This window comes from Mauremys mutica, chromosome 7, assembly GCF_020497125.1.
Source record: "Mauremys mutica isolate MM-2020 ecotype Southern chromosome 7, ASM2049712v1, whole genome shotgun sequence".
Lineage (NCBI taxonomy): Eukaryota > Metazoa > Chordata > Testudines > Geoemydidae > Mauremys > Mauremys mutica.
In genome coordinates, this window is record NC_059078.1 from 68077864 (window position 1) to 68092273 (window position 14410).

General features: G+C 44.7%; 1 protein-coding gene across 2 annotated transcripts in view; it reads right to left on the bottom strand.

The window, feature by feature from the left end:
• Positions 1 to 14410, bottom strand: part of DLG5 (discs large MAGUK scaffold protein 5) — a 201713-nt gene that overhangs the window by 80258 nt on the left and 107045 nt on the right. For both annotated transcript variants that reach the window (XM_045024440.1, XM_045024441.1), the window contains exons 4-5: positions 4922 to 5065; positions 610 to 793 (exon numbers count right to left, since the gene is read on the bottom strand). In XM_045024440.1, coding sequence (XP_044880375.1) covers positions 610 to 793; positions 4922 to 5065 — 328 coding nt within the window. The remainder of the gene's footprint in view (positions 1 to 609; positions 794 to 4921; positions 5066 to 14410) is intronic.

Sequence of the window (14410 nt, forward strand, 5' to 3'; positions counted from 1 at the left end):
CCAGTCCTTATTCCCTCTCTCACACACACTGTTCTCTCCCTCCCCCCAAATCAACTCATCATAACCTCAATCCACACCAATCCATACCCCTCCTCCTCCTTGCACGTCCCCATGCCAAAATTCCCCTCACACACATCAAAGCTCCCAGTCAATCCCAGCTGACACTGCTAAACTACGGGGGAGTAAGTAGTCTCCTTTTGGGTTTTTTGGGAGAGGTAAGTAGTGAACTCCTCATTCTACTAGAGGCCGAAAGACATTTCATATTGCAGATCCAAGTTTGCAGGTTTTAAAAGTAAAAAGATTTTTCTAACTAAAAGACACTAGATCCAGACTCACTGAAACACAAGGAAGAAGGGAACCACACACAAGGTCAATTTTAGAGAGTCACTTATCAGAGAACAATGATAATTAAATGTACACACTACCATTGTGTTTTAAATGGCAGTTTTGTGACTTGCGCTGTCAGATATATGATGTATAGGAAAAATCACTCCAATTGGTTCAATGGTAAAAAGAAAGGCAAGTGGTAGGCCAGCCATGCAATGCTTTACATTCCATGAAAACATTAAACGGCCGCTCATAGCATTCATGCCAAGAGCTGCAGGCTACCTGCTGTTGCTGGCTGCGTAGGTCTGTTATCTCTTTCTGATCCTCATCATGAAGTCTCTTCATTTCCTCACATGATTGCTGGAGATGGTTATGCTCTCGCACCAACTGCGTATTCTTCCTCTTCAAGGTATCCATGTCCTCCTTCAGCTGTGACTGGTCACTCAGCAGTCGACTATGCAAGGTACTAGAATGTCACAAAGAAAGAGCACTTAGATGAAAACTTCACAGGAAGCCCTCTTCATGCCGATGCACTAATCCATATCAAATCAAGTCAAAGTTTCAAATTAAAAAAGGCAGATGTAATTAACTAACTCATTTCTTCAGATCTGAACATTCCAAATGCCATGTGCCAGCTAAATCCTACGGAAGAAAGACAGGCAGCACAACCAGAGAACTTCTGGAGTTAAGTGATTTGAAAGCTCTGTGCAGCCCCAGTAGACCATTTCAACAAGCAAACTGCTAAACAGGCACAGAAACTGTGTCCCTGGGCATACAAGATCTTCTTGGCAAAATAAATTAGCTGCATATTTGAACAACACAATACAATACAATAGAACAAGACATCAGTGGACTAGAAAAAGCTTTCTGCTTGTTTGCTTTCGTTACAAAAATATTTTGGAACATTTTTAAGCAGGTAAAGCTACCTGTTGTTATCCCAAATTGGGTATATTGCTTAATAGTTGACAAGTTTATATTCACATTTAAAATCACAACTAAGTCACATTATTGAGGATATAATTCAAACTCTAATGCAGTACAGCGGCGCAGATTGCTGTTCGAGCAGACCAAGAGATATAATTACATGGTATTAAGTTGCAGTTTAGAGAAAAGAAAGACAATAGGATGTGGCCAGGTTTTATTGTTGAAACAAAGTGATTCAGACCTAACTCTCACACCTACCAGGGAACTGTTCAAAGTCCCTATGATAAAATTGCTGCTGCCTGTAGTTTGTCTCTTTTTTTTTTTAAATGATTGGAATCAAATTTACAATTAAAAAAATCTGTAGAACTGTTCTATAAGTGCACTTTGTACTCCCACTCCTTTCATAAGAAATAAGTGAGCTACATTTCCTGTACAAAATAACCCAATAGAGAGTTTACGGAAATCAAACTAAAGAAATGTGGCAACAATTCAGGCAAAAAATTAAGCCTTTGGGAAATTATTTTTACAAGACTAAATATATGTAATCCTTACACCTGGGTCTGACTGGTCTCAGCATCTGCTATTCAGATTTTACTTAGATCGCAAGTTCTTTGGGCAGGCTTTTTTGTTTTGTATTTGTACTGCACCTAGCACAATGGGGTCCTGGACCATGACTGGGGCTCCTAGATGCTACTCCAAAATAGCTTGAAGAATAATTCACAGGACAAACATGATTTTATGCATAGGCCTCAAAATTAGGTGTCTTGGATTAGACATCCAAAATCACTAGTCACTTGAAAACACAGGCCAACTTGGATAAAAGTTTTGTTGAAACCAGGGTAGTGACAAACTTTCAAGGTTTTGGTTCAGCATCCAGAACTTGCTAAACTCAGAGTCTGCAGGACACATACTAAGATAAATTCATAGAGCAGAAAATATGTATACTTGAGTAAGGCTTGGTTCTAAACTTAGCAAATTCCTTGGCAAGCTGTGTCTTTCCCTGAAACACCTAACACCCTAATAATAGGCCTCTAGCTCCCCATTAGTCTTCATTCAACTTAGAGTAGGGCTCTCAAACTGGGGGTCGGGACCACTCAGGGGGTCACAAAGTTATTACATGGGGGGGGTGTTGCGAGTTGTCAGCCTCCACCCCAAACCCCGCTTTGCATCCAGCATTTATAATGGTGTTAAATATATAAAAATGTTTTTTGTAATTTATAAGGGAGGGGTGTCACACTCAGGCTTGCTGTGTGAAAGGGGTCACCAGTACGAAAGTTTGAGAACCACTGACTAAGAGGAACCAGTCAAAAAGGGCTTAACAGACATGGCAGACAAGATTCCTGCTGGGCCTTAGCTGCCATTGCACCCAAGCTGTCTCACATTCCTGACTTGGGAAACACTGCTGAGCATACTCTATCCCTGGGGTCCGCAACCTTTCAGAAGTGGTGTGCCGAGTCTTCATTTATTCACTCTGAGTTAAGGTTTCACGTGCCAGTAGTATTTTTTAACCTTTTTAGAAGGTCTCTTTCTAGAAGTCTATAATATATAACTGAACTATTGTTGTATGTAAAGTAAATAAGGTTTCAAAATGTTTAGAAGCTTCATTTAAAATTAAATTAAAATGCAGAGCCCCCCCGGACCGGTGGCCAGGACCCGGGCAGTGTGAGTGCCACTGAAAATCAGCTCGCATGCCGCCTTCGGCATACGTGCCATAGGTTGCCTACCCTTGCTCTATCCTAAAGCATGTTGATTTTTAAATGCAAAGAAACAAGGACCCAAAAAGCCCGCAGGATTTGGTGGATCCCACAATTCTTATTCCAGTCTTAATATCTTCAAAGGAAAGAGACCTGCAAAGACGCTGAAGGGACCAGGAGGAACAGAAGAGATGAGATTGCAGGAAACTTGCCTAAGGATGTGTTTTTAATTTGAGCTTCTATGGGGGGAGAGAGTGGGAAGAGGGGAGGCTCACAGGTCTATCTGAAGTGGCAGGTAAGGAGTCTACTTATCCAAATCTTAATAAAAGTTCATTTTGGGGAAAAGTGGGCTTACCTCTGAGACAATAAAAAATGCTGGGTTTTTTGCTGGCCAGATAGTCTCAGAGTACCTAGTCTTATAGAGTACTTAGTGCAAGCATAAAAATGTGCTATTGCCTTGCATTTGTCATTTTGTAAAAGCCAAAACTGCTGTTCCTCAGAATATAATATTCTTAGTGTACTTGTGTACGTGAGTGCAATTACAATAGAATAATCACTCTCAACAGCCTTTTGTCCCCAACAAGTAAAATTTAAATCCTTAAAATCCCTTCGTACTGATATAAAACAAAACCAGCACAAAACATTATAATCAGAGATTATAGAACTGTGATTTGCAAATGAGGGAAATCAAATTCTATCATCACTTCAAGGAGTGCAAACATTTTACATTAGCCTTTCACGTGCACAGAAAAAGCAGCTACGGGGATCTGACTAAAAATAAAGACATCTGTAGCTTCGTCTAGAATGTATTAGCAAGCAGAACAACTTGAAAAGAGCACTAAGGACAGTGTCTCCGGCTCGTGATCTCGTGGAACTGACATCTAATAAATAGGAAACAAACCACTTCTGAAGGATCCTTCGATAATGACAAAGCTATAAAGGGGTAACACAGTGTGTTGCAAGGATCTTCTATTGTTCCTCCATTTTCTTTCTTCAAAGCAAAATCAAGTGGACAGATGGGATCAACAAATCTCCCCAGCAAAAAGCCATGCAGCTCACTTAGTTTGCACATGGTGACTTTTTTACTATTTTTTCAAATTTTGCCTGCTGACGGTGTAAGAGCTACAGTACTAAGCCGGCCAAATCAGACAATGTCATTCCCAGCTTGTTACAAACTTATCAATTCTGCATGGTGCGCCTTTAGAGAACATTAGCCTTAAAGCTACTTCCAACATAATATTTGCCTCATTTTTTTTCTCTGTAAGCTGAATACCTTTCCAATTAATAAAAATTAGACTGGTCTAAGATCACGTACATGTCACATTCATTGTTGCACCTGTACCTGGTTTCAAGTCCAATATCTTGATCATCATCAGAGCTACAAGCAGATGCTGGCAACTTCTCCCCACAACTTCACCAGTGCTCATTGATGGTTTAACTCTGCTCTCAAAGTGTTAAAACTCCCATTGACTTCAATGGAAGCGGAGTCAGGCCAATGCAGAACCCATTTAAAAATCCCACCTTTTATTTTTAGACTGGCCGGATCATGAAACATCTGATCTCAATCACACTTTAGTTACTAGTTTGCCTTGCTCCACTCTACTAAACCACAATTCCATCCTGGCTTTAGAAGTTGCTATTAAAAGATCCCTAAAGATCAAAACCAATGCTTTTCCCCTTCCAAAATCACGGAACTCCACTTTTCGCAGTAGGTGAAATAAATAAAATAATAAAAACCTTTGACTGTAGAAGTTCACAAAAGGTTGCGATTAAAACAGTAAAAAAAGCAAGATGATGGCAAGAATGATGTAATTTAAAATTGCCATATTTTAAAAGATCCAATATCTCATGATCGACCAGACAAACACTCTTAGCAGACCAGCACTAAATTACAGCACTAGTAAACTTGTCTAAGCGCTGCTCGTGAACCAGTGAAGAGAAATAGTTTTCACCTCTACCTTTTTTGTGTTACTTACTGATAAAAATCTGCCTCTTTGGCTGCTTCTTCACATCTTTTCAGTGTCTTGGTATGTTGATTCTGTAGAGACTGTAGGTCTGACATGGCTTTCATACACTGGATCTTCAATCTTTCATAATCATGACTTGGTTTTGGACTAGGCCTGCCATGGAAGGGAAAAATAAAACCAGACTTTAATTATTACATCAGTGGAGATTTGTGAAGTGACTATCCAGTTACTTTTAGCAAGTAATCACTTCAAATCTTGAGATATTGCTTTAAAAAGTTACACTATTTAGAATCTATTACAGTGACAAATCAATTATTCAAGACTGACCCTGTGTCAATATGCTGCAACTGAAAAAAAAGGCAATTCTCCTTCTACACCATTAATTTCTGCATACAGAATGCCATTACATTTTTAGATTTTTAAAGTGTGCTATCAGAAGTCCCTTAGGACATGAATAAAGATTTTTTTTTAATTGAACACAATTACAAATTGATTCAATGCTTCTTGGCAGCAGTCACTTCTAAAACCCCACCCAGCCAACCCCCTGCTCTGGAAAAAAAACTAGAATAGCAACTTACCCTGAAGGCCACCAACTCTAGGGTTTGGTGCACTAGAGGGTGAGGAGTACATTTGGGACTGGAGCACCCCTCAGTTAAAACACATTCTAGCAGCTCCATGTAAACCAGAGTTCAAATATCTCAAATACTGTGGAAATGTGAGGAGAGAGGCAGCCTCAAGAATGTAGGAAAGAATTAAAACAATTCAGACTTTCTTAGCTACAATGTTAGCAGTGTTAAAATTTTGCCCGGAAATCAAGTGGTAGTCAGTAGAATCACAAAGCACAGGTTTAGTGAGCTTGCTATGGAATATCCCACTTAAAAAGCCAACTATCACATTTAGCACAAGCTATATTTTTGAGAGGGTTTATGGTTTTAAGGTCCTATGAAGAACTGCAGCAAGATCTGCACCCTAGAAGAAAAGAGGCTCTTAAGTACTTATAATGCCACTGTTACCAAAATATTTAAATACCTCTCAGTCTTGAATTTATTTATCCTCACAACGCCCCTGTGAGGTAGAAGTACTTATCCCAGTTTTACAGATGGGAAATGGAAGCACAGAGATCCAAGGGCTTTTATACACTTACAGGGCTCCAGCAGTGCAGCTGCAGCTCCCCAAGAGGTGGTAGCTATGATGACAGGAGAAGCCCTTCCATTGACACTGTAGTGCAGGGGTAGGCAAACTTTTTGGGGTGAGGGCCACATCTGGGTGGGAAAAATTGTATGCAGGGCTGGGGCAGGGGTGCGGTGTGCAGGAAGGGGTTCAAGGCAAGGGCTTGGGGCAGAGGAGGGGTGCGGGGTATATGAGGGGGCTCAGGACAGGGGTGCAGGAGGGGTGTGGACTGCAGGAGGGGGCTCAGGGCAGGGGGTTGGGGTGCAGGTAGGGAGTTGGGGGGCGGGGTGCAGGAGGGGTTCGGGCTCTGGCCCAGCACCACTTACCTAAAGCAGCTCCGGGATGGCAGCGGCGTGCACTGGGGCCAAGGCAGGCTCCCTGCATGCCTGCCCTGGCCCCATGCCATGCCGCTCCAGGAAGCGCTGCAGCCCCGGGGGGGGTGGGGAGATGGAGGGATCCGCATGCGCTACCCTCGCCACGTCTCCAGGTACCTCCCCCGAAGCTCCCATTGGCCGTGTTTCCTCATTCCCGTCCAATGGGAGCTCCGGGGGGGGGAGGGCGGTGCCTGGAGGCAAGGGCAATGCACAGAGCCCTCTGACTCCACACACACACCCCCGGCCTGGGGGCGGCAGTGAAGTGGTGCCACCCGCTTCTGAGAGAGGCACGGGGCCCGCGGCGCCAGGAGGGGCAATCCTGCGGGCCGGATCCAAAGCCCTGAAGGGCCGGATCCGGCCTGTGGTTTGCCCACCCCTGCTGTAGCAATATCTACACTGGGAGTTTGGTCAGTATAATTGCATCACTCAGAGACGTGCATTTTCCACCCCCCCATAGTGACGTAGTTATACAAATGCAAGTTCGTAGTGTAGACCTGGGCCAAGCGACTTGCCAAAAGTCACACAGGCTCTGTGGCAGAACACGGACCTGAACTGGCTCTGAAGAGTCTCAGACTGGCACCCTAACCACTTCATATTGATAGAGAGATGCACACTGTAAAGAGATGTAACGATTATAAAGAGATTATTTTCTTTAACAACTCCTCAAACGTGTATTAACAACCCATATACCTCTCCCAGGGACAGAAGAATTATTTTAAAGAACAGAACTTTCCTGCTACATAATTCAGTCAGTCACAGTTGACTCTGCTTTCCTGGGTTAGTCTGCCAGCCCTGATCTCCTCAATGAATTTCAAATCAGTAACAAGTGCATGCATCTGTGACAGCATAAATTATCCACTTAACTCATGCTGCTAACTTCAACATCTGTCGAAGTGTTATGATCATATTTTAAGCTATTACAAATGAAGGATATAAAGATTTCAAAGACTCAAATTTAACTGTATACATCAGACATACTTCTACTAAATACTCCAGGAGTTTTATTTTATTCACATAAGATAATCATGCTCATTTTTAAGAAAACGCACCACTAATAGCCTCTAAAGAGATGTGAAAATTACAAGCCACTCTAAATCAACTTCAGAGACCAGAATTTAAAATTATTTCAGAATGACTGGATAAAAGTAACAACAACAACAAAAATCATCTACTCATTTACTGAGCTAAGGAACGATGGAAAGGGTTTTTTTTCCGGAAACCCCCTAGTTGTGTGAAACTCTACTAATTTTGGTGTTGGAAACAAACCAAACTAGTAGTATTTTGTCTGAATGTGTTTTTGGCCCATTAAACTTCTGTAGAAACTCTAAATTAAACTCTTTGCTGTCTCTGGATAGCCACAATGTTTTTCCAAGACTGAGTTTTCTGGTTTCACAATGAAACATTTGATAGTCACATGATCTGTCTCCTGGGTCCCCTAAAAATCAAACTAGCCAGTCGGCAATGAAGAGAGCTGAGTGAAATTCTCTGATTTCTTTTTGAACCTGTTCAGTCTCCTATCAAATTTGGTCAGTTGCCACTTTAGAGCACATTTCCCCACCCTCCAAATGCCAGCACTGCAAGCTCAGCCTGAAAAGTAACCCAGATTCTTTCTGCTTCAGACATAAACAGCAGTAAGGAATCTGGAACTGAAATTTAGCTGGCAGTTCGATTGATGAGGAAGAATGGAAGTGGTCTTTGCACAGCTGCAGTGGTGAGAATAGCAAAAATAAAATACTGATCACATAAGATGTATAGACTTACAAGGAGTATGTGAGCAATACTAACGTGCCCTTTTATTTTATTTTATTTATTATTTAAGGAATAGAGCTATATTTTGACTGAAGAACTCAAAGTGAGCGATTGTGTCTCAGCATCTAACTCCCCTCTCCCAACGTGAAACTGATCTTGGGAACAATCGTCTTACCTGACAAATCATAACAGCATTTAAAACTGAACTTCACATTACAGATGAACTTCCAATAACGAAGCAGGACTTTCATGAACACTATTTTTACATGTTCTCCCATCAAGAATGCCAAGCAGCAGAATACCCCTTTATTAATAGTGCTGTATGAGTTATCAGCATTATCAACTGTTAGAGAGTATTTCCTTTTCAAAATGTTAATCTAAGTTACCAAAAATAAAAGTCATTCTACAATTATCCACCCCCCTGACAGAAGCATTCAGAACCCAAGTATGACTTAAATGAGGCTTTAGGGTGAAATTATTGAAAGCAGACATCATCTGTCCAACAGAGTAATTAAAATGATGTTAATTGAAGCACAGTTTAAATCCCAGTGAATATACTATTCTTATTGAGTCCAATTAACACATGCTCATATTAAGCTTGTAATCAGAAATGTACATTTGGCAAAATATTTCAGTGTGAGAGATGCAACCAAAAGGCAACTGATAAGCCTGTCTCAAAAGGCAAACAAACATTTGTTTTACTGTAAAGTGAAGAAAGACTGTCCTATGTCTCAAACTCAGCTGAAAGTTAATATTTAGAATCCTTACCTTATAAGACTCAGCTGGAAATAAACACAAAGAAATTCTGCAGGTGTACACAATCTAACCTCTACGCAACGGTGGTGCTAATGACAATGATGCCAGTACTTGTATCCTAGATAGCTGGTCCAGATGTAAACAGAATAACGTTCTATATCGCCGTTTTAGGGCAGGTCTACACTAAGGGCGGGGGTCGAACTAGGGTACGCAAGTTCAGCTACGTGAATAGCGTAGCTGAACTCGAAGTACCCTAGTTTGAACTACTTACCCATCCAGATGCCGTGGGATCAAAGTCCGCGGCTCCAAGGTCGACTCCGCCACCGCCGTTTGCAGTGGTGGAGTACCGGAGTTGACCGGAGCGCGCGGGGAGTTCGAACTATCGCGTCCAGATTAGACGCGATAGTTCGAACTCCGAGAAGTCAAACTCACCGCGTCGACCCGGCAGGTAAGTGTAGACTAGCCCTTAGAGGTTTAAGCCCCACAAACTGAGGGCAATGTGGAAATGCAGATGGAATTATATTATAGATCAAAAAATCAAAGATCATATTGTTACAGCAATACACATCCTTTTAAAACTATACAGCAGTCAGATCAGAGTTCAGATCTGGGCAATTTTACTTTGCCCCCAAGTTGAAGAACTATGTTCCCTAGAGCAGGTAGATTGTTTTCATTAAAGAGATATTTGTTATATTTTATAGAAATGTCATAGTTTCAAAGAATATAAACAAATCTATACATCCAAAGTGTAAGAATTATGGGTCAAATCCTGATTTGATTCATATACAACAGAATCTCAGAGTTACAAACTGACCAGTCAACCACACACCTCATTTGGAACCGGAAGTACACAATCAGGCAGCAGCAGGGACTGGAGGGGGGGGAGGGGCAAATACAGAAATACAGTACAGTACTGTGTTAAAAGTAAAATACTAAAAAAATAAAGGGAAAGTTTAAGAAAGATTTGACAAAGTAAGGAAACTGTTTCTGTGCTTGTTTCATTAAATTAAGAGTTACAAGCATCATTTTTCTTCTGCACAAATTTCAAAGTTGTTTTAAACCGCTGTCCCATTATAAACTTTAGAAAGAACAGCCATACCATTTTGCTCAGAGTTATGAACATTTCAGAGTTACGAACAACCTCCATTCCCGAGGTGTTTGTAACTCTGAGGTTCTACTAAATAACCCCCCATGAAACTTCCTTTGGATTCCAATGGGATTGCCTTCAGTATACATCAGGGCAAAATTGGGATCTGGTCACACTAGCAAGGAAATACAAACTAAGATGAATAACCAGTGCCTCTATTGCTGGCAATATCTCCCAGCAGCTTGAAAATGTTTACATTTACTATCTCCCCATTACGTGCAGTAATTGTTACAGACTACACACAATGTACTGTCAGCTCTCAAATGCAGCTTTCATTTTTGTGTTTCAAATTCTTTAAGGAAAAAATATTAATAAGGGCAATTAGAGTAGTAGCTGAAGCATATAACATACTCCTTCAATGCATAAACTCTAGCCAAATACTGGCCACACCACCATGTACATGCTGCACAACATATATACATGCACACACAGTCACTGACGGATGTTACTTTAGCATGAGCAATCCTGCTTTTACCCAGTAGGATGCCAAATATCAGACAGCACTGCTTTTGCTCTTTTCAGGAGCTAAATGTGTGGCAACTCGGAACTCAGTTCAGCTAGCACTCTCTGGCATGGCAGCACACACCCTACTTTTGAAGCAACCACTCCCCTTTTCCAGCATACTCCACTCGTATAGAAGTGTTTTTAATCCCCCCCATCATGACACGCCAGGATCTCAGTTTGTCAATACTACCCATCTACACTCACAAGCAGAAGGAAAAGCACAGGTATAATAAAAGCTAACAAAAAACACTTGCATTTAAAGCTGGGGGGAAATTTAAGGACCAAACATTTTTTCAACAAACACATACAGATTTGGGTTGACCAAAACATTTAAAGAATTTGACAAATTGTTTCTGTCAAAAAAACAAACTGAAAAATAAAATGTTTTGTTTCAACATTTTCAAAACGTTTTAACTTTTTCACCTGAAATAACTTTTCATATGAATTGTACTTCAAATTCTTTAAAATGGAAATGAGGCAAAACCACAAACAGGGGCGGCTCCAGGCCCCAGCACGCCAAGCGCGTGGTTGGGGCGGCATGCCGCGGGGGGCGCTCTGCCGGTCACCGGGAGGGTGGCAGGCAGCTCTGGTGGACCTCCCACAGGCGTGCCTGCGGTGGGTCCGCTAGTTCGGTGCCTGCGGGAGGCCCACCAAAGCCGCGGGACCAGCGGACCGCGGGACCAGTGGACCCTCCACAGGCACGCCTGCGGTAGGTCCACCGGAGCCACCTGCCGCCCTCCCGGTGACCGGCAGAGCGCCCTCCACGGCATGCCGCCCTGCTTTGGGCGACGAAATGTCTAGAGCTGCCCCTGACCACAAAAACTAAACAAAATGTGTCCTTCTGGGTCAAACATATTATATACTTATAATTATTTACTTTTTCTTTTTGGTTTGGCCACCGAAGCGGAGGGAAAAACACAGTTACCTTTTCCGTAACTGGTGTTCTTCGAGATGTGTTGCTCATGTCTATTCCACAGTAGGTGTGCGTGCTCGCCACGTGCACCAGAGCTGGAAGTTTTTCCCCTAGCTGTACCCCTAGGGGAGCACCCTAGCGAACCTGGAGTGGCGCCTCTTGCCAGACAACTCCGACAGAGGGGAAGGAGGGTGGGATGTGGAATGGACATGAGCAACACATCTCGAAGAACACCAGTTACGGAAAAGGTAACTGGCTTTTCTTCAAGTGATTGCTCACATGTATTCCACAATAGGTGATTCCAAGTTATATCTGTTGGAAGTGGGAAGGAGTTCACAAACTCTCGGGACGAAGCACAGCCCTAGCAAACCCAGCGTCCTCCCTGGTCTGAGAGACAATCGCATAATACGAGGTGAACCCCATGTGAACTGAAGACCACGTGGGAGCCCTACAAATGTCCTGAATGGGGACATGGGCCAAAAAGGCAACCGATGAGGCTTGTGATCTAGTCGAGTGAGCCTTCACAATTGGTGGTGGAGGGATTCACGCCAGGTCATAACAGGTACGCATGCACGAGGTGATCCAATTGGAGAGCCGCTGAGTGGAGATCAGCTGACCTTTCATGAGCTCGGCCGCAGCGATGAACAGTTGCAAGGACTTTCTGAACGGCTTAGTCCGCTCCAGATAAAAAGCCAGAGCCTGTCTCACATCCAGCGTGTGGAGGCGGCGCTCCTCACTGGATGCATGGGGCTTAGGGCAGAGGATGGGCAGAAAAATGTCCTGACCCATGGGATAGGCGGAGACCACCTTCGGGAAGGGTGTGAGCGGAGCTGGACCTTATCTTTATGAAACACTGTGGATGGGGGCTCAGAGGTCAGGGCCCTGAGTTCTGAGACCCGCCTAGCCGACATGATCACAACCAGGAAGGCCACCTTCCACGAGAGGTGTGACCAGGAGCAATGGCTAGCGGCTCAAATGGGGGCTCTGTGAGATGGGCCAACACCAGGTTTAGGTCCTGTTGTGGGACTGGGGGCCTAACATATGGGAAGAGACGATCCAACCCCTTAAGAATCAGCCAGTCATAGTATGGAGAATACCATGTAGCCTTGCACTGGCAGATGGAAGGCCGATATGGCCGCCAGGGGCACCTTGACTGACAAAGGCGCCAGGCCCTGGTCTTTAAGGTGAAGGAGGTAGTCCAGAATAAGCTGGATTGGGGCGGCCACCAGGAAAACGCCCCGCTCATCCACCCATCTGGAAAACCAAGACCACTTTGCTTTCTAGGAGGACTCGCTGAAACCCTTCCAAGCATGTCATTTCCTCCCTACCTAACCATTGAGCAGCCACACCATGAACCGGGGTCAGCGACGATTCTGCCAAGTCACGAACTGGTCCACCTGGGGAGTTCCCCACACTTGGAAAAGTCTGTGCACCACTTCTGGGTGGAGAGACCACTCGTGCTGAGAGGAGAAGTCCCTGCTCAAGCGATCTGCCCATGCGTTCCAGACGCCCAGCAGATGGAAGGCCTGTAGGCAGATATTGTGGGCTATACAAAAGTCCCACAGTCTGAGGGCTTCGTGGCAGAGGCAGAGGATTGGGCCCCGCCTTGTCTGTTGATGTAGAACCTTGAAGCCGTGTTGTCCATGAGGACCCTGACCGCTCAGCCCTCCAGTTGCGAGCGGAAGGCCAGATCCTGAGCTGACCACAGACCTTGGGTCTGAACGTTCCCCACCTGGGCCCCCCGTCCCAGGGCCGAGGCGTCGGACACCAGTTTGAGCAACGGGGCCCTACCCCTGAATGGGACCCCTTGGAGCATGTTTCTCAGGGAGGACCACCACCGTAGGGAGGTGATCACTGGCTCGGGCACTGAGAGGACTTTGTCCATTCTGTCCCTGACCTGGGAGAACTCCGAGGCCAACCAGAGCTGGAGGGGCCTCATCCTGAGTCTGGCGTGGCGGACCACATACATGCCCGTTGACATGTGACCCAAGGGCTGGAGGCATGCTCTGGCTGTCACCAGAAACTTTGTGACCCCTTCAGGGTCTCGAACCTGTTCGGTGGGAGGGAGGCTCTTGCTGATGAGGCATCCAGGACTGCCCCAATAAACTCTATGCGTTGTACCGGGACTAATGTGGACTTGGTGTTGTTTACCAACAGGCCCAAAGTGGTGCACATAGATAGAAGAAGCGCCACATGATGCCGCACCTGCAACCAAGAGCTCCCCTTGACCAACCAGTCGTCCAGATAGGGGAAGATCTGGACCCACCCTCCCCGGCGCCTGAGGTAGGTCGTCACCACCGACATACATTTCGTGAATACTCATAGGGCAGCGGAAAGGCCAAATGGGAGAACCGTAAATTGGTAGTGTTCCTGCCCCACTGTGAAATGGAGGAAGCGTCTGTGCCCCTTGAATATATGAATGTAGAAGTGCGTGTCCTGCAGATCAAGGGCGGCGTACCAGTCCCCGGGATCCAAGGAGGGGATGATGGAGGCCAGGGAGACCATGCGGAACTTGAGCTTTACCATGTACTGGTTTAGGCCTCACAGGTCCAAGATGGGCCCGAGTCCTCCTTTGGCCTTTGGGAGAAGGAAATAGCAGAAGTAGTACCCCTTGCTTTTTAACTCCCTGGGTACCGCTTCCACCGCTCCTAGGCCCAGGAGTTGCCCCAGCTCCTGCTCAAGCAGGGCCTCGTGCGAGGAGTTTCCCAGGAGGGACGGGGGGTGGGGTGGTTGGGCAGGGAGGAAGTAAACTAGAGGGTGTAGCCCCGGGAGATGGTGTTGAGGACCCATTGGCCCGAGGCCTGACCACTCCAGGAGGAAAGCGCACAACCAATTGGAGAAGGGAAGCTTTTTTGAGGGTGGATCCCTGATGAGAACTGGCAGGG